We start from the raw sequence: 27702 nt of genomic DNA, 5'->3' as shown, positions 1-27702 counted from the left end.
CTGGGGTTATGCTTATACTCTTCAATTTTTGAGCAGTAGTGCTTTGCCTTTGCTCCTTTTATAAGTCTCTGTACTCTGTTCCTCACCCTTTGGAATTCATTTAGTGCTGCAATATCCTGTCTGTTTGCTTTAAATCTTTTTAGCAGCTGGTCTCTGAATTTCATATTATCTAATATCTCAGTATTCATCCAGGGTTCAGTTCTTCGTTTAATCCTAACCTCTTTAACTGGTGCAATATTATCAAGGATGGTAGTGAACATTGTTTTGAATTTTTCCCAGGCATCGTTTACGTCCGTGCAACCTGTTATCTCTGTCCAGTCACAATTGTGTAGCCTATTTACCAGTGTTTCTTTACTGTAGTTTCTAGTTGACCTCATTTTTATTGTCCTGTGTAGGCCTATCCTATCCCTAGTTATTTTCCTGGTGCAGTAAATGATGAAATGATCACTAAGACCTGTGGTAATGACGCCTGACTGACTAATGTTCTCAGAGCGGTTACAAAGTATGTGGTCAATTAGGGTGGCTGAGAACTGTGTGATCCGGGTTGGAGTATTAATAAGTTGAGTGTAACTATTTAATCCTAGAATTTGCTTATACCTTTTGCATAGCCCGTTATTTTGCTGCTGAAAACAGATATTGAAGTCGCCCAGTATTATTGTCTCGCAATTGTTTTCAACTCCGGACAAGACTCTGGAAAAGTCTTCTAAGAACTGGTCCTGGGTAGGAGGGCGGTAACTAGTTCCTACTAAGATGGGTTTGGTCTTGGGAAGCAGCACTTCAAACCATAGAATCTCCAGTTTATTGTTATTTAAATCAGGTCTTGGGTTGTAAGCTAAGTCATTTCTAATGTAGGCACATACTCCACCACCCTTTCTGTTCCTATCTAAGCGTTTTATATTGTAACCATCTATTTTGACCTCGTCGTCAGTCACCGTATCATCCAACCAAGATTCAGAGATGGTTATAACTGCCGCCCTAATTTTGTTAGCTAGAATCCTAATCTCTGCCAATTTAGGAAGAAGTGATCTTGCATTGACATGAATAAAGTGAAGGCCTGTTTTCATAAAACAATCATAATCATCAATATATGGTAATGGGTCATTTGTATTAAAATTTGGTAAATCAATGTCATCACTGCTAAAGGGTAACTGTGCCAAAGTGCATTTGTTACACACAAAATGAATTCTGGCACCGTTGCTATAATTGTACATACATCCATCATGCACCCACCCCTTACACATTTTACATAAGGTGCCTTTTCTGTTTTTCATGCGTACTTTAGTACAGTGTATGCACCTGTTTGGTAGTGTTTGAGATAATAATGGCTGTATTGTCTCACACTGACCTATGTATGCATTACATATGGAGTTAAGGTTATCATTCCTAGCTACTAGACCGTCATTATTGCCGTCATTTATCTGTCTGTTTTGCCTCTGCACAATAGTTTGAGGTCCTGGATTAATTTGGATATCACCACTTAAGAGCGCTACAATAAGAGCTGTGTGCCACTGTTTCTGTTTAGGTATGCGGTGTTGCCATACCTTGCGGCGATAGTGAGGTTTACTTTTCTGGTAGGATGGCAACTGTTGGGCTTTTACTGTCAAGGACCATAACATTGTATCAATCGCATCTGCTAGAAAAATGACAGGATGGATAATGAGAACCTTCAAAACTAGGGAGGCCAAGCCCATGATGACACTCTTCAGGTCACTTGTTCTATCTAGGCTGGAATATTGCTGCACACTAACAGCACCTTTCAAGGCAGGTGAAATTGCCGACCTAGAAAATGTACAGAGAACTTTCACGGCGCGCATAACGGAGATAAAACACCTCAATTACTGGGAGCGCTTGAGGTTCCTAAACTTGTATTCCCTGGAACGCAGGAGGGAGAGATACATGATTATATACACCTGGAAAATCCTAGAGGGACTAGTACCGAACTTGCACACGAAAATCACTCACTACGAAAGCAAAAGACTTGGCAGACGATGCACCATCCCCCCAATGAAAAGCAGGGGTGTCACTAGCACGTTAAGAGACCATACAATAAGTGTCAGGGGCCCGAGACTGTTCAACTGCCTCCCAGCACACATAAGGGGGATTACCAACAGACCCCTGGCAGTCTTCAAGCTGGCACTGGACAAGCACCTAAAGTCAGTTCCTGATCAGCCGGGCTGTGGCTCGTACGTTGGTTTACGTGCAGCCAGCAGCAACAGCCTGGTTGATCAGGCTCTGATCCACCAGGAGGCCTGGTCACAGACCGGGCCGCAGGGGCGTTGACCCCCGGAACTCTCTCCAGGTACACTGCAGGTAAACACGTTAATTAATACTTGGCCTTCCACCCTTCCAACTGATTTTGTATTTTATTAAAAAAAATGGATACACCAGCACTGCTGCTGGATATTATTGACTCTACTACAGCCACAGCTAACATAAAAAAAAGTAATTTAATGAAAACAGGTTCACCAGTCCCATATCTACCGCTGGCCGGGTAGTGAAAGTGTAATTGGGAGTCTGTTATAATTCTATGTTGGGTTTCTTTATATTATATTACGTTTCTTACATTTACACAACATAAAACAATGTCCATGACAAAACCAACCAATTGTAAGACATTTTTGATAATACATTACCATCAAACTCACACCAGGACAGGATCCTATATTCATTTCTTTCCTATTACTTTTTTTTAATTCACAAAATATAGTCTGCATCTGAGAGAGGACACTGGTCTATCAACTATTTTTCAACTAGAGAATTCTTTCATCCCATAACAAGTGATATACCATAAATATAAAAAGCTAAAGCAACTTATAACTTCAATATAGATTCTATGGTAGAATGTGAGAAATCAAAATTCAAAAAATGAAATACATAAGAGGGAAATTTTAATAATATATAAGCTGGCGCCCAGCATCCCGTAGCAGACGAGGTGATGGCTTCCAGGAAGGTCTTCTCTACTTTTAACGTGGTGAGCTAAAATGATTCCACCAGCAGGTGGAAATAATTTATATAATTACATATTTAAGTCATTTCTACTCTGGTAGTTGGTGAACCTTGTTAACTACGTTAGTGACTTAATTACACATCAGCCTTATAGGTGGCCGGTGTACATCACTTGCGCAGTCATTTAGCTAATATATTCCAGTTAATTAGGCATTTCTGTTTCAATTTTGATGGTATACCTAGTGTATATTATTTTATATGACATACATGAATTAAGAAATGCACATGTGAGACATTAAACTAGCCTCAGATGTGTAACCAGGAATATTCTGGGTTAAGTTATCTTATAATGTTCGTATGTAAAACCATTCAGTTCTGAAAATAAATTACTTGTGAGTATCTTCGTGTGTGGATAACATATGATAAGGTACGTACATAATGTGTTGTACGAGATAATGGATGGACCTGATGGAAATAAGCTCAAGGACCCCAGCAGAGCTGAATGACCCTTACGGGTTTAATTCTTGGTTATGATTATAATAATGATCAAGGACCCCAGTGGAAATTAGTCACTTTGGCTTATTGTTTTGCTGTGATCCCAACAATAATAGATAATTCTATAGCCAGCACACCTTGTTGCATGATTCAATTGACCCCGTAGATAATGTACTGCATTTTCAAAGTCCATTAAGTCAAGGATTTAATGTATTTAAAATACTTTCACCTATTCATATTTACTTGGTTATAACCAGTAAAATTGCTATTCAGTTAAATGTTTCAAATTTTCAGCTTCGGCCTGCGGTGGCTGCAACCCAGACTCAGGGATTGCATGGTGCTGCTCCTCATGCCTCGGCTGTTGTGAGTATTAAATTTAAGTTCTGTTTTAATATTAAGTAGTGCTAGACATTTGGCACTCTTCGTGACTACTTCCATTTGCTGTACTGCATTTAATGATCATGGGCTATAGTTCTCTTATGCTTCTTGAGAGCTGGAGTTATATTTTATATGTATATCTTCCAGGCATCTGGCATTTCCTCAGTCTTGCTACTTGTAGGTCCAATTGAATCCCTTGCACTGGAGTTTTATTCCTTCTCTGTCTCCATGGTGGTATACTTTTCTCGTCTCTACTGTTTAAAATCTGTATTTCTTCAGGTGTTGCATTACATACGTACTTCCTTATTGGTCTATTTTACGTGATAGCTCTGTGTAATTTCGCTTTCTACTTTACTACTCTGGTATTAACTCTCATGCTGTGAAAATTCTATAGAATTGTCTTACTCACATACACCTCTGTCATTGTCTATCAGCAATTTGCTATCTTTATACTTGGTCTTATCACATGGTTTATGTGAATTTTTCTTCAGGATCATTTTATGTGTCACCCATAAGGACAACTGCTTTTCCTTTCCATCTTGCATTCATATAGATGTGCAATTATGAAATAAAGCAGCCTTTAAGCCCAGATGAGTGTTAACTGAAGACTAAGACAGCATGCAATGTATATCAGTTTTTTTTTTTTTAAGAAAAGAGTATTTATTCAACCTGTTCTCAAATGATTGTGTGCCATTTTTCACCTTACCCATGTCTATCAGAACTCTAGCTCAAGACTGATATCTTTTATAATTTTATAGCCACAAATTCTCTCTCGTTAAATTTAAAATATTGAGTAGGACTTGGAGTTATTGATATACAGCACTATATATATATTTTTAACACACCAGCCGTATCCCACCAAGGCAGGGTGACCTAAAAAGAAAAACTAATAAAAAAGTTTAAAAATAATTTATACGAGAAGGATCAGTACTGTATATACAGTAGGTAGCTAATATGTCTTTTAGCATTGTTGTCTATGTGATTTTTCAACTTGGCTTTGTCTTCTTTCTCTGTCAACAGCCATCACCAGTCAGTAAGCCAGAAGGGCGCACCACAGCTACACTTATTCCTGGAGATGGTGTGGGACCTGAACTTTGCCAAGTAGTCTTAGATGTCTTCAGAAATGCTGGTGTACCTGTTGACTTCGAAGAACATTATCTGACAGAATTATATGGGGGACGGTCAGCCTCTCTTGATGAAGTTGTGAAAAGCATTACTCGCAATAAAACATGTTTGAAAGGTATTTTGGCTACTCCTGACCAGAGCTTTGATGGAGAACTCAAGACTCTTAATATGAAGCTAAGGTGAGAAGTGAAAACTACAGTACGTATATATATAAAATAGTAGTACAGTGGACCCCCGGTTAACGATTTTAATCCGTGCAAGAGGGCTCATCGTTATGCGAAATAATCGTTATGCGAATGAATTTTCCCCATAAGAAATAATGGAAATAAAATTAATCCGTGCAAGACGCCCAAAAGTATGAAAAAAATTTTTTTTTACCACATGAAATGTTAATTTTAATACACACAAACTGAAAAAGGCATGCACAATTACATGACACTTACTTTTATTGAAGATCTGGTGATGATTGATGGGATGGGAGGAGGGGAGAGCATTATCTTCTTACTGTTTAGAAGGGGAATCCCCTTCCATTAGGACTTGAGGTAGCAAGTCCTTTTCCGGGGTTACTTCCCTTCTTCTTTTAATGCCACTAGGACCAGCTTGAGAGTCACTGGACCTCTGTCGCACAACAAATCTGTCCATAGAGCTCTGTACCTCCCGTTCCTTTACGATTTGTCTAAAATGGGCCACAACATTGTCATTGAAATAGTCACCAGCACGGCTTGCAACAGCTGTGTCAGGGTGATTTTCATCTATAAAGGTTTGCAGTTCAACCCACTGTGCACACATTTCCTTAATCTTTGAAGTAGGCACAATGGATTCCACAACTGGCATAGGCTTCTCAGGGTTAGCCCCAAACCCTTCAAAATCTTTCTTAATTTCCATACTAATTCTCACCCTTTTTACCATAGGGTTGGCACTAGAAGCTTTCTTGGGGCCCATGGTCACTTATTTTCCAGAAACAGCACCGAAAACACTGTAATAATACGAAATATTCCGAGTGTATGCTTGGATGTTACCGCGGAGGCTGGCTGGTAAACAATGGGACGGCCGGCACATGTGAGGCTGGCTGAGGGCACATTGGACGCGTCTCGGACGAAAATCGGTAAGCGGGTTTTTAATCGGTATGCGCGGCAAAAATTTTGCGATAAAAGTAATCGGTATGCGGAAAAATCGCTATGTGATGCCATCGTTATGCGGGGGTCCACTGTAGTTGCTTTGTTTGCCATGATAGAGTAAGCAATAGACAAATAATCATAGAATGGGGATTAAGACACTAATGCTGGTGCTATTGATATGTAAAATAGATAATAATTATGGGTATTTAAATGGAATTTTTATGCTGATAGATTGATTGTGATTTTTCATTTGCAGAGATGATCTTGACCTGTATGCAAATGTAGTGCATGTTAAATCTTTGAGTGGTCTCATGTCTCGACATAAAAATGTAGACATGGTTGTCATCCGTGAACAGACTGAGGGTGAATACTCTGCACTTGAACATGAATCTGTGAAAGGTGTTGTCGAGTGCCTGAAGATTATGACCCGTGAGAAATGTCGACGCATTGCTAAGTTTGCATTCGACTATGCCACCAAGCATGGACGGAAGAAGGTGACTGCTGTTCATAAGGCAAATATCATGAAGCTCGGGGATGGACTGTTTCTTAGACAGTGTGAAGAGGTATTTTGCTAAACTCTTGTTGTCTTTGTATTTAAATTGGATTTACCTTAAAAATAATAATAACTGATAAGTTGTAACTATGACGTCTTATTTTGATTTCATTTGGTAATTTATTAACTGAACTTTTCCATACTGCATGCTCTTAGCATCCTGGAACTCATAACCATATTCATGTAAACACATAAATTGTGTATATATCATCTTCCAGTTCTGAGTCATTTATGTATAGAGAAGAGCATTTCTTACATATTTTACTAATCATGGCAGGTTTTAAAACAACTAAACTGTGCTAGATATTTATTTCTTATGACTAGTTTTCAAACTTAGTGAACATTAGTCTTGAATTTATTTTTAATTTCAGCCCTTCTAATTCCTCCATTCACCTCATATGGTATACAGCATTCTTGCCCTTTACCCTCCAGAGTTAGTACAAACAGTCATACAAAATTGTAAACATATACATGCCTGGTACAGTTTTTCCATAATTTTTAGGCATTAGTGTTGGGCCATCTAGGTCTCTGAATGATTGTGGGCATATCATCAAATCTCTGAGTTTTGGCATGTGACAGAAGCCACTTTCATTCTGCTGTAAACAGTGAAACAGTTTATTTGAAGAAATACATTTGATTATTGTGAAATTGAGAAAATTTACAGTAAAAGTAGTTTTGCAAATCCAGCATTGAAGAAATCTGAATAGCAGAGATGTATGTTGGGAGTGAAAAACCTGATGGCTGAGGCATATGCAGGCACCTTGACTAAAAGAGCTTATTAGCTGGGGTGTTTGCATCGAGTGTGCTAAGTAATGCCTGTACATACTTCATTTTTTCTTTTCATTTTTTATATTGTATAATCATAAATTTTTCTAAAATTGTACTTAATATTGAAATATTTTTTCAGATTGCTGCAATGTACCCCAATATTGAATTCAGTAACATGATTATTGACAATTGCACTATGCAAATGGTAGCAAATCCACACCAGTTTGATGTCCTGGTACTTCCCAATCTTTATGGCAACATTGTTGACAACCTAGCTGCAGGCCTGGTGGGAGGAGCAGGTGTTGTGGCTGGAGCTTCTTATTCCAACAGATGTGTTGTATTTGAACCAGTAAGTCACTTTCAGGGCAGTTATTGTGTCTTACTAATGAGAGAAACCGGGGCCAGAAGGAGTGATAAAACTGTTTTATATAAAGCATATGCTACCCCTGTGGGCAGCCACCTTTTGAGAATAGGAGATCGCATGCACTATAAATACCATGGCCTTTGCAGGCTGGGGTTTTCCATGTAAACTAGATTATGGGAGTTACACTAAATTCACTCTACTTTTATACAGTACATGTACAGTGGTACCTCAAATTTCAGCCTGAATTCGTTTCAGAAGGCTGTTCGAGTGCCATTACCAAACGAATATGTTCCCATAAGGAATAATGTAAATTAGTCAGTTTCAGACCCCCAAAAAAATACACTTATAAAAATGCACTTACATAATTGTTTGAGTTAGGAACTGTTCGAAATTTGAGGTATAAGGTGATGAGGGTATCAAATGATTTAGATAAAGAAAAATTGGATATCAAATTGGGGAGGAGGAGTATGGAAGAAGTGAATGTTTTCAGATACTTGGAAGTTGACGTGTCAGCAGATGGATTTATGAAGGATGAGGTTAATCATAGAATTGATGAAGAAAAAAAGGTGAGTGGTGCGTTGAGGTATATGTAGAGTCAAAAAACATTATCTGTGGAGGCAAAGAAGGGAATGTATGAAAGTATAGTAGTACCAACACTTATATGGGTGTGAATGCAGCAGCGAGGAGGCGGTTGGAGGCAGTGGAGATGTCCTGTCTAAGGGCAGTGTGTGGTGAAAATATTATGCAGAAAATTCAGAGTGCAGAAATTAGGAGAAGGTGTGGAATTAATAAAAGTATTAGTCAGAGGGCTGAAGAGGGGTTGTTGAGGTGGTTTGGTCATTTAGAGAGAATGGATCAAAGTAGAATGGCATGGAGAGCATTTAAATCTGAAGGAGAAGGAAGGCGGGGTAGGGGTCGTCCTCGAAAAGGTTGGAAGGAAGGGGTAAGGGAGGTTTTGTGGGCGAGGGGCTTGGACTTCCAGCAGGCGTGCATGAGCGTGTTCGATAGGAGTGAATGGAGATGAATGGTATTTGGGACCTGACGATCTGTTGGAGTGTGAGCAGGGTAATATTTAGTGAAGGGATTCAGGGAAACCGGTTATTTTTATATAGCCGGACTTGAGTCCTGGAAATGGGAAGTGCAATGCCTGCGCTCTAAAGGAGGGGTTTTGGGATATTAGCAGTTTGGAGGGATATGTTGTGTATCTTTATATGTATATGCTTCTAAACTGTTGTGTTCTGAGCACCTCTGCATAAACAGTGATTATGTGTGAGTGAGGTTAAAGTGTTGATGATGAAAGTACAGTGGACCCTCGAATTTAGTCGTGCCTTTTCTGTATGCAAAACTATTTTTTTTTTTTTTTTTTTTCAACAAGTCGGCCGTCTCCCACCGAGGCAGGGTGACCCAAAAAAGAAAGAAAACAATTTTCTTCTTATTCTTTTTAGTAATCTTTACAGGAAAAGGGGTTACTAGCCCATTGTTCCCGGCATTTTAGTTGACTTTTACAACACGCATGGCTTACGGAGGAAAGATTCTTATTCCACTTCCCCATGGATATAAAAGGAAAAGTAATAAGACCAAGAACTATTAAGATAAAATCAAAGAAAACTCAGATGAGTGTGTATAAATAAATGTGTACATGTATGTGTAGTGTGACCTAAGTGTAAGTAGAAGTAGCAAGACATGCCTGTAATCTTGCATATTTATGAGACAGACAAAAGACATCAGCAATCCTACCATCATGTAAAACAATCACAGGCTTTTGTTTTACACTCACTTGGCAGGACGGTAGTACCTCCCTGGATGGTTGCTGTCTACCAGCCTACTACCTACTACTATTTTTATTATCTATAAAATGTATTTTTTGTTAATATTTCCCATAGGAAATAATGTAAATCCAATTAAACCATTCCAGACACCCAAAAATATTAACAAAAAATACATTTTATAGATAAAAATAGTTTTGCATACAGAAAAGGCAGGACTAAATTCGAGGGTCCACTGTATTTTCTTTTTGGGTCACCCTGCCTCAGTGGGATACGGCTGACTTGTTGGAAAAAAAAATTTTTTTTTTTAACAAGTCGGCTGTCTCCCACCAAGGCAGGGTGACCCAAAAAGAAAATACTTTCATCATCATTCAACACTTTCACCTCACACATAATCACTGTTTTTGCAGAGGTGCTCAGAATACAACGGCTTAGAAGCATATACATATATACACAACATATCCCTCCAAACTGCCAATATCCCAAACCCCAGTACCACTTTCATTTCCTCAACTGCTGAAATCTATGTTCACTTCAATTTCAGAGTATCGACTTCAATAGGGAATTAAAGATATGGAATTTATATTCTTGAAGTATTGTGTAGTAGGCAAGGTACAAAAATGAATAGCTTGATAGGCTTTAATGTCAAAATGATCAAAGCAGAAATGTTTATTGGCAATTTTATTTATTTAATTCAAACTTTAATTGTTCAATAACTTATTAAAAAACTAGAAGATAGCTTACTGGATTTGTAGTGATTCAAATCCTAAGCATGCTTTCAAGATTGCTAGAGAAAATATTTAATGTGAATTGGCTATTTCAGGGTGCACGTCACACCTTTAGTGAAGCCGTTGGTAAGAATGTTGCCAATCCAACTGCAATGCTTTTAGCCTCTGCTAATATGCTAAATCATCTTAATCTCCAGTATTATGGGGATATGATAAAGAATGCAGTTGAGCGTGTTATTCGTATTGGCAAGGTAAGTTTTTTTTTTAGTGATTGTAACTAAAGAATTTCATCTAGCATTAATATTTTCTTCAACTTTACCAGCCATCTCCCACCTAGGTAAGGTGATCCATAAAAGGACTTTCACCACTATTCATTCAGTCACTATCTTTCCAGAAACATGCTGACTATATAGCTCAGATGACCCTCCGAACTGTAGCATCCCACCCCCTCAGAGTGCAAACATCTTACTTTCTACTTTAGTACTCAAGTCTGGTTAACCATTTTCCCTAAATCCTTTCATAAGTGTTTCCTTGCTTGCTCACACTCCAACAGCACGAAGCAAATTCTTATGCACATTTGAATATGCTTTTATGGCTTAAAGTACATTTGGAGTGTGAGCAAGGTAACAATTATGAAGAGATTCAAGGAAAGCAGTAAGCCAGAATGAGTCCTGGAGGTGAGAAGTACAGTGTTTGCACTCTGATGAAGGAGTGGGAAATTTGCAGTTTGCATAGGCTGCATATTTTTGACAAAACAGCTATTGAATGATTGATGGTGAATGTATTTCCTATTTTGGGTCACCCTACCTTGGTAGATGACAGACCATTAAGGTAAAATAAAAAAGACTAGTGTAAATTTCTTAATTTTATGCAGCTAGTGAAAGTAAGAATAGAGATGGATCAAAAAGAGAATGAAACAAAAAAGTATCTAGAAGGTACAGTATTGCATGAGACACCCTGTATTACAGGTGAAGTACAGTATGTCTTGTTAAATAATTATAAATAGGCAAGTCATTTGTTTCTTATATATCCAGGTGATTCAAAAATTTTGTCATTTTCAAGTTCTAGTTTTGGTCAGGTGTTACATTACTTGGTTATTACTAAATTGATATTAATGCTACTAACTTGACTGATTTTACATCAAACTTTATTTTTTTTATCTAATTTACCTCAAACTGGTAATGCATATTTTCTATAGTATTTTCTTTCTTAGGTTTTCTTGTCATCTCTCTGTTTCCCCCTCTCTCTCTCTCTCTCTCTCACTTTGATCCTTGCATACCTATAGGTCAGGACACAGGACTTGGGGGGCTTTGCCACAACTTCAGCCTTCTCAAATGCTGTCATCGCCAGTCTCAAGCATTGAAGATTTACCCCTCCAGTTTCACAGTTATTTATTTTTCTTAAAGCCTTTGCAGCACTGTATGTGTATTAGAATATTGTATTTTCTGTCTTTTAATTTGATAATTAAAGGAATATTTCCAATAATATTCAGGAAGTCTTGTGTAGTGAGTGGCATGCTTTCCTAATTTTTCCTTTTTATATTCTAGTCTTGTCTTAAATGCACACTAGCTTAAGATTCCCATAGCCTCCTAGTCTTGGTTGAGAGATGGTTAACCCTTACTTCAGTTTTTTTTATGCTTTCTTTAAGTTAGCCCTTCCTTGTTGTTTACATAAGTAAATAAAGTTTGTTATTTTGTTCTTTAGAATACTGTTTTATTACCTCATAGTTTGTACTTGTATTGTACATAGATCATTTAAAGATTACAAAATCAAATATAAGGATAGCGAAATATTAGCTATACTTTTTCCCTTGGAATGAGAACATTTTGACAGTATTGGAGGGTTGCAAATATAACATCAGTCATTGAAAGATAAAATAATTAATGATAATTTATAATAAAATAATATTTTAATTTACAAAAAGCAATATAGAAGGGGCCCCATTTTTTCAGTGGTTATGTTCCTGACCCCTGCCAATAAGTGAAAATTGCTGGCAAGTGGAAAATAGTGGATTTTGACTATCGAATGCATAAAAAACGTTGGATGACATGTTTACACTTTCATATATTAAGTGCTTAATACAGCTAGGCCTAAAAAAATATGAAAGTAAAATGAATATACAGTATGTACCTTAAGGTACAGTATGTACCTTAAAATATGGCACCGGATGCCCTTCCCTGATGCAGCTGTTGTGCAGAAAAGTGGAAAAAGCACTGAACATGATGAACAATGGCTCAGTCACCAAAAGGGACGCAGAAATGTGGGGTCTTCCTGTACAAGGGATACTTTACAACTTGGGGGGAAACTGTAGTATGCACAGCATTTTGGGCAGATTATCAACCAGTTACTGTCAATAACTTGTAAACTCATGGAAACTATAATCAGAGGTCACATTTCTGGAAAGACAGCAGTTAGGTGAGTGTATTGCTACTATCAGTAGTTAGGTGAATGTGATACGTATATGGAAATGTATCAGAATGGCTTAGCGCAACAAGTGGCATGGTACAAGGGTCAGTCTTGAGACAGTTCTGTTCTTAAACAATATGTACATGACACAGATAATGGGTTGTACTATACAGTATAAAATTTACTGATGACAATTGGGGAGCTAAATTGCATCAAGTCATTTTCCAAGCTGAGTTATTGTATAAAGAACTGTAAATATTATTTAATATTACAGGTCCCCCATCACAAATCCAGCATCATGGGACCTGTAGTGTGCCGGATTACTGAGTTTGCCAGATTACAGAGTGATTAGGTTAGAATACACTTAATAAAATTAACCAACTTGACTTGCATAAAGTTCATTGAACATCGGCAAAAATCGAACATTTCCGCTACTTTGACCTCAATTTCAAGGTACTTTTCGTTGTGAAACCAATCAAAATCGTATCTATTTCTGTAATATATCTTCCATTCTATCCAGTGAGACCATAAAAACAATACAAAAATATACAGCAAAGAGGCAGCTAATGGCTGAGAAGTGAACTCCCTTATTTATCATCCTTTTCTTAATTTTTTTTTTTTTCATTTTTAGTGTATGTTAAGAAGCATCTTTCCATCATACATAGCCCAAGTTTCAATAAGATAGCCCAACAAACAACTGAGAAAAAAATATTTACCAAAAATCATATATGGGAAGTCCAAGCCAGGTTTTTACTTTTTTTTTTTTCTTTCAACAAGTCGGCCGTCTCCCACCGAGGCAGGGTGACCCAAAAAGAAAGAAAATCCCCAAAAAGAAAATACTTTCATCATCATTCAACACTTTCACCTCACACACACATAATCACTGTTTTTGCAGAGGTGCTCAGAACACAACAGTTTAGAAGCATATACATATAAAGATACACAACATATCCCTCCAAACTGCTAATATCCCAAAACCCCTCCTTTAGAGCGCAGGCATTGTACTTTCCATTTCCAGGACTCAAGTCCGGCTATATAAAAATAACCAGTTTCCCTGAATCCCTTCACTAAATATTACCCTGCTCACACTCCAACAGATCATCAGGTCCCAAATACCATTCGTCTCCATTCACTCCTATTGAACACGCTCATGCACGCCTGCTGGAAGTCCAAGCCCCTCGCCCACAAAACCTCCCTTACCCCTTCCTTCCAACCTTTTCGAGGACGACCCCTACCCCGCCTTCCTTCTCCTTCAGATTTAAATGCTCTCCATGTCATTCTACTTTGATCCATTCTCTCTAAATGACCAAACCACCTCAACAACCCCTTTGCAGCCCTCTGACTAATACTTTTATTAACTCCACACTTTCTTCTAATTTCCACACTCTGAATTTTCTGCATAATATTTACACCACACATTGCCCTTAGACAGGACATCTCCACTGCCTCCAACCGCCTCCTCGCTGCAGCATTTACAACCCAAGCTTCACACCCATATAAGAGTGTTGGTACTGCTATACTTTCATACATTCCCTTCTTTGCCTCCACAGATAACGTTTTTGGACTCTACATATACCTCAATGCACCACTCGCCTTTTTTCCTTCATCAATTCTATGATTAACCTCATCCTTCATAAATCCATCTGCCGACACGTCAACTCCCAAGTATCTGAAAACATTCACTTCTTCCATACTCCTCCTCCCCAATTTGATATCCAATTTTTCTTTATCTAAATCATTTGATATCCTCATCACCTTACTCTTTTCTATGTTCACTTTCAACTTTCTACCTTTACACACACTCCCAAAACTCATCCACTAACCTAAACCCAAGCCAGGTACTGGAAATAAATCACTGTCTGACTTTTTGGGGGTTATCCTAGGTTCTTTATACATATGCTGCTATGTATGATAATCTATGTAACTGTATTTGTGTATATCTGAATAAACTTACTTATTTACTTCTATTCTGTCAACTGAGTACAAGAAACTGCCCATTCACCTATTTCAACTACCCAATAAAGTGGTCAGAAATTGGCAATTTGGCCAATTTCACACAAATTTCAACAGATGCCAATTTCAAAATAGAGTCCAGAACAAACAATGCAGACATTTCTGGCACTAAAATAACATTTTCTCTATTTATTAGTCATGGCTCCAGGCCCTTCTTATATTACTCTTGCTTACCATTTGGAATTTTTATTCACACAAAAAATAGAAGATTTACTGTTATGCAGACTACCGCATTATTGTAATAATTGTATAAATAATGTCAACCCATCCTTGACTGCATATTGGAATTTGGACTGGCAGGCGCACATGTATTAGTGACGTCATTTGTTTACTCTTGAACATTGCTAAATAATAGAACATTTCTGCTACTGTGAGCGCAATTTCAAGGTACTTTTTGTCATGAAACCAATCAAAATCATATTTATTTCTGTAATATATCTTCCATTCTATCAAATGAGACCAAAAAAACAAGAATACATCCATAAAAACCATATGAAAATATACTGCTATGGGGCTGCTAATAGCTGAGAAGTGAACTCTGTTATTTATGGTCTGATTACTTTCATTTTTGATGTACATTAAGAAGTAGTAGGTTGGTAGACAGCAGCCGCCCGGGGAGGTACTACCGTCCTGCCAAGTGAGTGTAAAACGAAAGCCTGTAATTGTTTTACATGATGGTAGGATTGCTGGTGTCTTTTGTCTGTCTCATAAATATGCAAGATTATAGGTACGTCTTGCTACTTCTTACACTTAGGTCACACTACACATACATGTACAAGCTTATATACACACACCCCTCTGGATTTTCTTCTATTTTCTTTCTAGTTCTTGTTCCTGTTTATTTCCTCTTATCTCCATGGGGAAGTGGAACAGAATTCTTACTCCGTAAGCCATGCGTGTTGTAAGAGGCGACTAAAATGCTGGGTGCAAGGGGCTAGTAACCCCTTCTCCTGTATATATTACTAAGTGTAAAAGGAGAAACTTTAGTTTTTCCTTTTGGGCCACCCCGCCTCGGTGGGATACGGCTGGTGTGTTGAAAGAAAGAAGAAAGATTAAGAAGCATCTTTCCACCATACATTTCCCAAGTTTCAATAAGATAGTCCAACAAACAACTGAGAGAAAATAACAATAATAATAATAATTTTATATACTACACGTATATGTACATGGCATACAGGCCTAGCTGACATCAGTGATATACTACTGTGTCACTATATATAGAAAACCCCTTGTTATGCTAAGCATTTCATGCATATTAGGTCAGTGTCCCAGGATAAGTCACACACACCAGTCCACTACCATCCAGTTACCCATTTACTAATGGGTGAACATAGACAACAGGTGTAAAGAAACACGCCCAGTGTTTCTACCCTGGCTGGGAATCGAATATTTACCAAAAATCATATATGGCTAGCCCAAACCAGGTACAGTACTAGAAATAATAGCTTTTTTGTTTCAGTTTTATGGTGCACTACGAGTGTATATCACAGTTAGTCATATGCTATACATGTACTCTGTTTTCTCTAATATAAGCCCCCAAGACAGGGATAGGAGAATGGTACTTGTATCCCATATCCTCTTAATAATAATAATAGGTTTATTTCTTTGTAAAGGTTACAATGTGTAATTACAATTTTGATTTGCTAAGTACATACGTACAAAGATAGCCACTATCATGCTGATAGTCGAACTGCTCGGTATTATGCCAAATATTATTCATTCTGGAGTATTTAACATGTTTTTATGTTATTTATATTGTTTATTATGTCATATTAGATCAATTGTGATAGGCAAATAAGCTGTAGTGTTGATTTTTTTTTTATTTTTTATTATCACACTGGCCGATTCCCACCAACTGCAACATTAACACCCCTCCTTCAGAGTGCAGGCACTGTACTTCCCATCTCCAGGACTCAAGTCCGGCCTGCCGGTTTCCCTGAACCCCTTCATAAATGTTACTTTGCTCACACTCCAACAGCACGTCAAGTATTAAAAACCATTTGTCTCCATTCACTCCTATCAAACACGCTCACGCATGCCTGCTGGAAGTCCAAGCCCCTCGCACACAAAACCTCCTTTACCCCCTCTCTCCAACCTTTCCTAGGCCGACCCCTACCCCGCCTTCCTTCCACTACAGACTGATACACTCTTGAAGTCATTCTGTTTCGCTCCATTCTCTCTACATGTCCGAACCACCTCAACAACCCTTCCTCAGCCCTCTGGACAACAGTTTTGGTAATCCCACACCTCCTCCTAACTTCCAAACTACGAATTCTCTGCATTATATTCACACCACACATTGCCCTCAGACATGACATCTCCACTGCCTCCAGCCTTCTCCTCGCTGCAACATTCATCACCCATGCTTCACACCCATATAAGAGCGTTGGTAAAACTATACTCTCATACATTCCCCTCTTTGCCTCCAAGGACAAAGTTCTTTGTCTCCACAGACTCCTAAGTGCACCACTCACTCTTTTCCCCTCATCAATTCTATGATTCACCTCATCTTTCGTAGACCCATCCGCTGACACGTCCACTCCCAAATATCTGAATACATTCACCTCCTCCATACTCTCTCCCTCCAATCTGATATTCAATCTTTCATCACCTAATCTTTTTGTTATCCTCATAACCTTACTCTTTCCTGTATTCATCTTTAATTTTCTTCTTTTGCACACCCTACCAAATTCATCCACCAATCTCTGCAACTTCTCTTCAGAATCTCCCAAGAGCACAGTGTCATCAGCAAAGAGCAGCTGTGACAACTCCCACTTTGTGTGTGATTCTTTATCTTTTAACTCCACGCCTCTTGCCAAGACCCTCGCATTTACTTCTCTTACAACCCCATCTATAAATATATTAAACAACCACGGTGACATCACACATCCTTGTCTAAGGCCTACTTTTACTGGGAAAAAATTTCCCTCTTTCCTACAATCTCAACTTGAGCCTCACTATCCTCGTAAAAACTCTTCACTGCTTTCAGTAACCTACCTCCTACACCATACACTTGCAACATCTGCCACATTGCCCCCCTATCCACCCTGTCATACGCCTTTTCCAAATCCATAAATGCCACAAAGACCTCTTTAGCCTTATCTAAATACTGTTCACTTATATGTTTCACTGTAAACACCTGGTCCACACACCCCCTACCTTTCCTAAAGCCTCCTTGTTCATCTGCTATCCTATTCTCCGTCTTACTCTTAATTCTTTCAATAATAACTCTACCATACACTTTACCAGGTATACTCAGCAGACTTATCCCCCTATAATTTTTGCACTCTCTTTTATCCCCTTTGCCTTTATACAAAGGAACTATGCATGCTCTCTGCCAATCCCTAGGTACCTTACCCTCTTCCATACATTTATTAAATAATTGCACCAACCACTCCAAAACTATATCCCCACCTGCTTTTAACATTTCTATCTTTATCCCATCAATCCCGGCTGCCTTACCCCCTTTCATTTTACCTACTGCCTCACGAACTTCCCCCACACTCACAACTGGCTCTTCCTCACTCCTACAAGATGTTATTCCTCCTTGTCCTATACACGAAATCACAGCTTCCCTATCTTCATCAACATTTAACAATTCCTCAAAATATTCCCTCCATCTTCCCAATACCTCTAACTCTCCATTTAATAACTCTCCTCTCCTATTTTTAACTGACAAATCCATTTGTTCTCTAGGCTTTCTTAACTTGTTAATCTTACTCCAAAACTTTTTCTTATTTTCAACAAAATTTGTTGATAACATCTCACCCACTCTCTCATTTGCTCTCTTTTTACATTGCTTCACCACTCTCTTAATCTCTCTCTTTTTCTCCATATACTCTTCCCTCCTTGCATCACTTCTACTTTGTAAAAACTTCTCATATGCTAACTTTTTCTCCCTTACTACTCTCTTTACATCATCATTCCACCAATCGCTCCTCTTCCCTCCCGCACCCACTTTCCTGTAACCACAAACTTCTGCTGAACACTCTAACACTACATTTTTAAACCTACCCCATACCTCTTCGACCCCATTGCCTATGCTCTCATTAGCCCATCTATCCTCCAATAGCTGTTTATATCTTACCCTAACTGCCTCCTCTTTTAGTTTATAAACCTTCACCTCTCTCTTCCCTGATACTTCTATTCTCCTTGTATCCCATCTACCTTTTACTCTCAGTGTAGCTACAACTAGAAAGTGATCTGATATATCTGTGGCCCCTCTATAAACATGTACATCCTGAAGTCTACTCAACAGTCTTTTATCTACCAATACATAATCCAACAAACTACTGTCATTTCGCCCTACATCATATCTTGTATACTTATTTATCCTCTTTTTCTTAAAATATGTATTACCTATAACCAAACCCCTTTCTATACAAAGTTCAATCAAAGGGCTCCCATTATCATTTACACCTGGCACCCCAAACTTACCTACCACACCCTCTCTAAAAGTTTCTCCTACTTCAGCATTCAGGTCCCCTACCACAATTACTCTCTCACTTGGTTCAAAGGCTCCTATACATTCACTTAACATCTCCCAAAATCTCTCTCTCTCCTCTGCATTTCTCTCTTCTCCAGGTGCATACACGCTTATTATGACCCACTTCTCGCATCCAACCTTTACTTTAATCCACATAATTCTTGAATTTACACATTCATATTCTCTTTTCTCCTTCCATAACTGATCATTCAACATTACTGCTACCCCTTCCTTTGCTCTAACTCTCTCAGATACTCCAGATTTAATCCCGTTTATTTCCCCCCACTGAAACTCCCCTACCCCCTTCAGCTTTGTTTCGCTTAGGGCCAGGACATCCAACTTCTTTTCATTCATAACATCAGCAATCATCTGTTTCTTGTCATCCGCACTACATCCACGCACATTTAAGCATCCCAGTTTTATTAAGTTTTTCTTCTTCTCTTTTTTAGTAAATGTCTACAGGAGAAGGGGTTACTAGCCCATTGCTCCCGGCATTTTAGTCGCCTCATACGACACGCATGGCTTACGGAGGAAAGATTCTTTTCCACTTTCCCATGGACAATAGAAGAAATAAAGAAGAACAAGAGCTATTTAGAAAAAGGAGAAAAACCTAGATGTATGTATATATATATGCATGTGCGTGTCTGTGAAGTGTGACCAAAGTGTAAGTAGGAGTAGCAAGATATCCCTGTTATCTAGCATGCTTATGAGACAGAAAAAGAAAACAGCAATCCTACCATCATGCAAAACAGTTACAGGTTTCTGTTTCACAGTCATCTGGCAGGACGGTAGTACTTCCCTGGGTGGTTGTTGATATTAGCGTAATAATAAAGCATATTTCCCTCATCACGAGACTGAGCTCATGGCAACTGACAGTGGCTTCACAGCCACCTTATCTTTAATGGACAATGTACTGTGTAGGTGCTTTACACAATGAGAAGCATTTCTTTTATTCATTGGAACCATGGCTAGGGCTAAAAGTAAGCAGGTTATAACAATAAACGGAGAAAAAGAAATTGGAATGATTTGTGCAGCAAGTAGCACCACCAAACAGTAGCAGCCGGTTGGTGTGGCAACCCTGGAAAGTTGAAATTATGCTAGCCGAAATTAGTGCCGAATAACTGATTGCTGGATTTGTGATGGCGGACTGTACCAGTAAATGTCCTGATAAATTTTATTCATCTTGGGATCAGATTTTATCTTTGAATGTGTTCATGCATGTATGATCTTTCCAAGCATTACCACAGAAAACATTTTAAATGAATGTAATACAGTATTTCATTAAACATTTTGTATGTACTGTTTTCATCAACTTAATTTACACGTATCTTGCATTTACTGTTCAATATCATTCCAGTTAGGGGTTAGCTACTTTACTATTTTAACCATAAAAATGTTCCATGATAATTTCAGTAGTCATAAAGAAGCTTAGAAATATTTTAAAAAGACTGATCTGAATAGCTGTAAAATTAAGTTGTCAAAAAAAAAATAATGTGCTGAGGTGCCGCTCTCCGGCATTTCAGAGAGTAGCTTCATGTATTGAAGGTTGCAGAAAGGAAGTGAGCCATAGCCCTTGCCTTCTAATTAGTAGAAAGTAGTGTGTGAGGAACCTTAAGTTACTCCTTAGTTTTTGTCTCGTAATTCATAGAAAATCCCTAGTGTGTTAGAATGCCCATAATTTAGCTGTTTTTATTTTACACTAGTTTAAATTATAAATTGCAGCATGCTTTTAGCCTACTGATTATTATTATTTGAAATAAATATTAATTTGTTAGTTTATTTACTTTTCATGTTTAGTAGCCAAATTAATTACATTTATTTTAACCTTTTTTTTTTATTTAGGTTCGCACAAAGGACATGGGAGGCCACTCAACTACCTTTGAATTTTATCAAGCTGTTATAGCAAACTTGAGATACTGATACTGGAACAAGTCTCACTTTCATAAAACACATTTAATGTCATGCTAAAACAATTTCATTATTGTTCTAAGGAAATTTTTTTATTTTTTTAACAGAGAATAAGGTTACATACCTTTTCAGGTGTTGAAGTGATGAATAGCTCAAATTAATACTCTTCATGATGTAAGAGAGTACTAATAAATATATTTTTGCAAAATTACACCTTTTCTCCCTATGAATTCATACCACTGTGAAAGGTAAATTAGGTCAGGTAGTGTGGTAGATAAGACACATAGGCAACATTTAGGCAACTTTATTCCGAAACGTTTCGCCTACACAGTAGGCTTCTTCAGTCAAGTACAGAAAGTAGGCGGGAGCAGTAGAGATGTGAAGACGATGTAATCAGTCCATCACCCTTGAAGTCGTAGATTTGAGGTTGTCAGTCCCTCAGCCTGGAGAAGTTCTGTTCCAAAGTCTGGAACTAACTGAAGATCAAGTGACAGTGTTGAGACTTAAATACTGTCGGAAGGAGAGGTGCAGAGTAATAGTAGTGAGAATGTAGCCTCTGAGAGGTCATGTCACTCTCAGATTAAAAAGTTCTCAACTTGAAAAAGTTGTCCAAGGTGTTTTCTCTTCTGTATCAAGATGCCATTGTGTTGCAGTGTCTGACAGAGTGATTATCAAATGGTATACAATACCGACAGGTTGGTAGATAAGACACATAGGTAAGACACACGGTATTGTATACCATTTGATAATCACTCTGTCAGACACTGCAACACAATGGCATCTTGGTACAGAAGAGAAAACACCTTGGACAACTTTTTCAAGTGAGAACTGTTTGATCTGAGAGGGACATGACCTCTCAGAGGCTACATTCTCACTACTACTACTCTGCACCTCTCCTTCCGACAGTACAGTGGACCCTCACCTTACGATATTATTTCATTCCAGAAGTATGTTCAGGTGCCGTTACTGAACGAATTTGTTCCCATAAGGAATATTGTGAATTAGATTAGTCCGTTTCAGACCCCCGAAAATACACGTACAAACGCACTTACATAAATACACTTACATAATTGGTCGCATTGGGAGCTGATCGTAAGGCGGGGGTCCACTGTATTTAAGTCTCAACACTGTCACTTGATCTTCAGTTAGTTCCAGACTTTGGAACAGAACTTCTCCAGGCTGAGGGACTGACAACCTCAAATCTACGACTTCAAGGGTGATGGACTGATTCCATCGTCTTCACATCTCTACTGCTCCCGCCTACTTTCTGTACTCGACTGAAGAGGCCTACTGTGTAGGTGAAACGTTTCGGAATAAAGTTGCCTATGTGTTTTATCTACCAACCTGTTGGTATTGTATACCATTTGATAATCAGGTCAGGTAGTAAAGCCTTTCTAGTTAAAAAATATACCTCTTGTTGGGTCAGGGAAAGACAAAAACCACTCTGTATCAGTCTTATGAAGCAGACTAACTTAACCTCTCAAGCTAGTGTGTATTCATACGTAAGTGTGTTATGTGACTGACTTTTTACATACAGTACTTCCCAAACATAAGAGAACTCAGCGTCTACCTAATTTTTGGTGTTAAGGAAATATTTAAATGATTGTTGTGTCGAATAAAAGTTATTGCTGTATTTTTTTATTTTAAAAAATGTTTAAATTTCATTAAATTTGGGATGGGACAATACCAGAATTTTTGCAGATACAGATACTCACATTTTGGCTGATACCAATACTTTTCCTATATTTTTTTTTTTTTTAATTATTATGACATGTTCCCTATATAAGAGAGTGCTTATTGCACAATAAGTATTAAATAGTGCAGGAAGGTTAAATATTAAATACCTTAATGTTTTGGAGATGATAATGTCATTGCTCATTACTTGGCCTGTTGTATTAGTTACTGGCTGTCAAAGGCACTTCTTGATAGTGTGTGTACGAGAGAGAGAGAGTGTGTGTGAGAGTGACCCACCCACCCTCCCTCCCTCCCTCACAGTCATAAGGTACTGTTAATGTTGATATTTTTAAGCACACATGTAATTATTTTTATTAACACATTGGCTGTTTCCCACCAAGGCAGAGTGGCCCGAAACAGAAAAACTTTCATCTTCATTCACTACATCATTGTCTTACAACATTAACACCCCTCCTTCAGAGTGCAGACACTGTACTTCTCATCTCCAGGACTCAAGTCTGGCCTGCCGGTTTCGTAATATTAATATTTTAAAAAGTATTTGCTTGTATCAGCCTTTTTTTTTCACTGATACCATAAAAATTGCCAATATCTGTTGGTAGTGAAACTTTGGTTCATCCCTAATTAAAATATATAATTTTTATACATATATTGAAAGCTCACTATTGATTCTAATCCTATTTCAACAAAAACTGTTGAAACATATTGTTATTTCCCTTTTTATTACTGGATTTCAGCTTATATTTTTGTACTTTTCATCAAAATACTCTATATGTTGTAAACATTTGAATGTAAATGTCAGTAGGCATCACATGCAGTTTATTAAAGATTTACACACCAATACAATTTGTTTAGTCTCTAGAGTCTACATTATACAATATAGGATACTGTATAAGAACATCCCAAGTTCTTATTGTAATGGTACCTTTGAAGATAAAATGTAATTTGTTGCAGTTTATCCAGGTTCTACAATATTGAATATACATATACTCTTTAGAGAGGCATATTTTGTCTACCTAATTTTATTTAATCTACTACTGCTGTTCTAGTTGTAAAATTTCAGCTGTGCACTTAACGACCTGTTTGAAACTTGAAAGAGGTTATCAAACTTATTAAGTAGTGCTTATAAACTATTTTTAATTATGGTGTTGTTAATGAGATGGTGGTACTGTATACAAATTATGTAATTGTAGTTCAAATAAATAGAAATTGTTTAACTATATTTGTTGCTTCAAGCTAATTATTGCAGATAATTCAGCTCCCTTATTTTGGTCAAGTACATTCATTCACCTATTATCCAACCCAGACAAAGCATGAAAGTTAGAGACCCTGAGTGTTTGTTACTAAGTTAACATTTCCCCAAGTATAAAAAAAAATTCTAGTTCAGGGTCATAACCTCTAACTCACAATTTGCTTGTTTCTCTTTGAATACGTGATTATACTGTGAACACAAAGAAATGCATGTCCATAAACAATGTTAAAAAAAAAAAACTGGTTTGTTCTGATTTTGGAACCTCTGCCCTGTCAAATAATTTATTTTATCTACAAGATTTTCTTCACAACAACAAATACTGTACTTATTTAGGCTTTGTTAGTGATTTGATAATAGGAATTTGAAATATACGGCCAAACTGTATATCTTTTTCTGTAAATAATGTAAATAATTCAGTGGTATTATTTTAACCGTTTTTACTTAACCTTTACTGTAGGTTTGAAGAAAAAAAAATTTCTCCAGCATGTCAGTGCTTTTCCCTCAAAAAAAAAAAAAAAGGCCATTTGGTCATTCCACACATGGTTAATAATGTTTTCTAAGCAACATCACAGGGCTCACTTTTAACTACTTAGCAGTCTTAATTACTCTTACTTTGGATACCCAGTTTATTGCACTGCAATAAATACTACAATTTATGACACTCACCGTAGTGCATTTACCACTTCCTTCATCTGCGCAACTATTCAGAATTTTATTTTGGACCCCAAGGGGTTTTTGATTTGTCTCTCCCTTCCTTGGATTGAACCTGATTGCCTCCCTTATCAAATGACCTGTATATGCCCTATGAGTTTAGCACTTTCCCCTAAATATAATACTGTAATAATTTGTGACTTTATCAGCCTTAATGACCCTTACGGAGTGGATAAGTTTTATACAGTGCCTAATAAACCAATTCTTCCTTGATATTCCCCTCAAGGAAGGTTCCTTGATGTTGGTGAGGGGCTCTTGATTTAGGGAATTGGATCTGTGCTCCAGTTCCCCGAATTAAGCCTGAATGCCTTCCACATCCCCCCACCCAGGCGCTGTATAATCCTCCGGGTTTAGCGCTTCCCCTTGATTATAATAATCTTCCTTGATATTACATTGTCTTCCCTCACTCTTCTGTCTAATCATTTCAACAATTATTATTATTACTGTGTATTCATGAGTAAGCACTAAACTCACTAGGAATGCACAGTGGGAACAAGACAGCTATTTAAGAAATGATGGCACGTGTTTCCTGCCTCAGTGAAGATTTGGTGGTGGTGAGGGGATCTTGAATCGAGCCTGCACAAGTTATGTGTTTTCAAAGAGGGAGTAAATTACTATCATGGCTTGTCAGTCAATAGTTTGAGAATATGTAAAGAACTTCAACAGAACTTTATTGACTTAAGACTGAGGGAGATTGACACCAGTCAGTCCATCATCATCCTGTTGTGCAAGAGGAGCCACATGTATATGGTGCATCCAGCAAAATGAGCAGACTTTTCGATGTCACTACCGCCCAGCTCTGGCTGGATTACAAATATATTTGGGAGGTTAAATCACCAACTGGATGTAGACCAAATGAAATATAAACTTTTGCCAGATGGACAATTGTCACACCTTGTGTCATTATGTACTGCAATGCAATAAAAGTAATAAAATCAGAGACAACTCACTCAGAAATGTTTAAGATATGTCGGAGTATTTTATCTACGGTGGTATATTACAAACCATTCTGGAAAAATACCCGGACTTTGCTTACTGTAATAAAGCATTACCACCTGTATGTGTGTGTGAGTGTACTCACCTAATTGTGATTGCAGGGGTCGGGTCATGCTCCTGGCCCTGCCTCTTCACTGGTAACTACTAGGTCCACTGTCCCTGCTCCATGAGCTTTATCATACTTCATGTGTGTGCATGTGCATGCATGAGACCTAATTAATGTTTGAGTTAATAACTTTAAAATTGTGACCAGATATAAACATGTAAACAGTTCATTACTTTTGTAACTTTTTCAAGACTGTGACCAGATATTAGTATATTTACTACCAATTCAGAGTCATGTACTTATATATCTGTTATATCTATGTGACTCTGATGGGTTAGTATTATACCTCTTCATGAATATTTTATTATTCCACATACACCTTTTAAATTACACCAAAGTGGTTGGGCCACTTACCTTTTATATCCTACCTCTCTCCCCCCTCCCACCCTTTTCCAATATTTCTATCCTTACCCATCCTTCTTCCTTACCCATCTTACCAAAGCTCTGGTCATAAGAAGAAGAAAATACCAGATATTAACATGTAACTAGTTCATTACCTTTGTGACTTGTTTAGCTATCAAAACTTTGCAGCCCAGTCCCTGGACCCATTATGTACCTCTGTAATCTTTTGACTACTGCCCATGGATGGGTATGGGGTGCATAATTAAGATATCATACTAACCACACCACTTCCCCAGGTACTATATGACTCCTATGGGTTTAGCGCTCCCCATGAATGTAATGATAACGAGTACCTAAAACTGAATCACTTACTTACATATGGGTTACTGAGGTATTAATTTACCTGTAAATCAATATAAGAACATAATGAACACTTCAGTAAGCCTACTTGCCCATGCTAAGCAGGTCTAACACCCAACTGCATATTAGCATTTAGTTTGATTGTAATAATAACAATGATACAAACACTGCAGTAGGTGTAAACAAAGATGTGTCATTCCTAGTTATGCTGTATGACCCTTGTGGGTTTAGCGCTTCACAAATAATTATTTTTACACGGCCGTTTCCCACCGGGGCAGGGTGACCCAAAATGAAAAAAAAAAACTTTCATCATCCATCACTTTCACCATCACTCATACATAATCACTGTCTTTGCAGAGGTGCTCAGATACAACAGTTTAGACGTCCTTCCAAACTGCCAATATCCTAAACCCCTCCTTTAAAGTGCAGGCGTGGTACTTCCTATATGCCTTTTCTAAATCCATAAATGCAATGAAAACTTCTCTACCTTTATCTAAATACTGTTCACATACATACTTTAATGTAAACCTCTGATCTACACATCCCCTGCTCATTGTAAAGACTCCTTGCTCATCTGCAATCATGCTCTGTCCTAAGATAAGATTTCGTTCGGATTTTTAACCCCGGAGGGTTAGCCACCCAGGATAACCCAAGAAAGTCAGTGCGTCATCGAGGACTAACTTACTTTCACTGGGGTCCTTAAATCTTGTTCCCCGGGATGCGACCCACACCAGTCGACTAACACCCAGGTACCTACTTGCTAGGTGAACAGGACAGCAGGTGTAAGGAAACCAGTGGCGTAGGTAGAGGGAGTTCACATTTTTCAAGTGACACCTTCTCAACAGTTTTTTAACTCTTCAGTTTGTGCGATAAAAGACAAATCTAATTTTTTTATCTGGTCCCGCTGTTTTATTCGCCCAACTTCCCAGTATTTTAAACTGTCTGTTCAATCTCCTGCGATGCGTTGGTGGCTGCTGGCATAAGTCAAAGTGACTTATTTTGAGTTATCCTAGGTAATCTACACATGTGCTGCTATGTATAATAATTTATGTAACTGTATTTATGTGTACCCGTACCTGAATACACTTAAACTTGGTATCCCAAGTGTAAGTTTATTCAGGTATACACAAATACAGTTACACAGAATTATCATACATAGCAGCATATGTGTAGAGAACCTGGGATAACT

General features: G+C 37.9%; 1 protein-coding gene across 4 annotated transcripts; it reads left to right on the top strand.

The window, feature by feature from the left end:
• The first annotated feature begins 2741 nt into the window (after positions 1 to 2741).
• On the top strand, positions 2742 to 24429 carry Idh3b (isocitrate dehydrogenase [NAD] subunit beta, mitochondrial). 4 transcript variants are annotated; one of them, XM_070092923.1, is made up of 8 exons: positions 2742 to 2971; positions 3736 to 3804; positions 4840 to 5123; positions 6319 to 6625; positions 7523 to 7732; positions 10337 to 10492; positions 11527 to 11627; positions 20989 to 24429. In XM_070092923.1, the coding sequence occupies exons 1-7, from the start codon at positions 2936 to 2938 to the stop codon at positions 11602 to 11604; spliced, it is 1140 nt and encodes a 379-aa protein (XP_069949024.1). In that variant the 5' UTR covers positions 2742 to 2935; the 3' UTR covers positions 11605 to 11627; positions 20989 to 24429. The 4 variants fall into 4 exon arrangements, 3 of the variants coding, with proteins under 3 accessions (XP_069949024.1, XP_069949023.1, XP_069949022.1); XR_011393034.1 differs by having other exon boundaries at positions 2743 to 2971; positions 11527 to 11660; XM_070092922.1 differs by lacking the exon at positions 20989 to 24429 and having other exon boundaries at positions 2743 to 2971; positions 11527 to 11947.
• Positions 24430 to 27702: the final 3273 nt, after the last annotated feature.

Source organism: Cherax quadricarinatus, chromosome 41, assembly GCF_038502225.1.
Source record: "Cherax quadricarinatus isolate ZL_2023a chromosome 41, ASM3850222v1, whole genome shotgun sequence".
In the NCBI taxonomy this organism is placed as follows: Eukaryota; Metazoa; Arthropoda; class Malacostraca; order Decapoda; family Parastacidae; genus Cherax; species Cherax quadricarinatus.
This window is presented reverse-complemented; position numbering and strand designations above follow the sequence as displayed.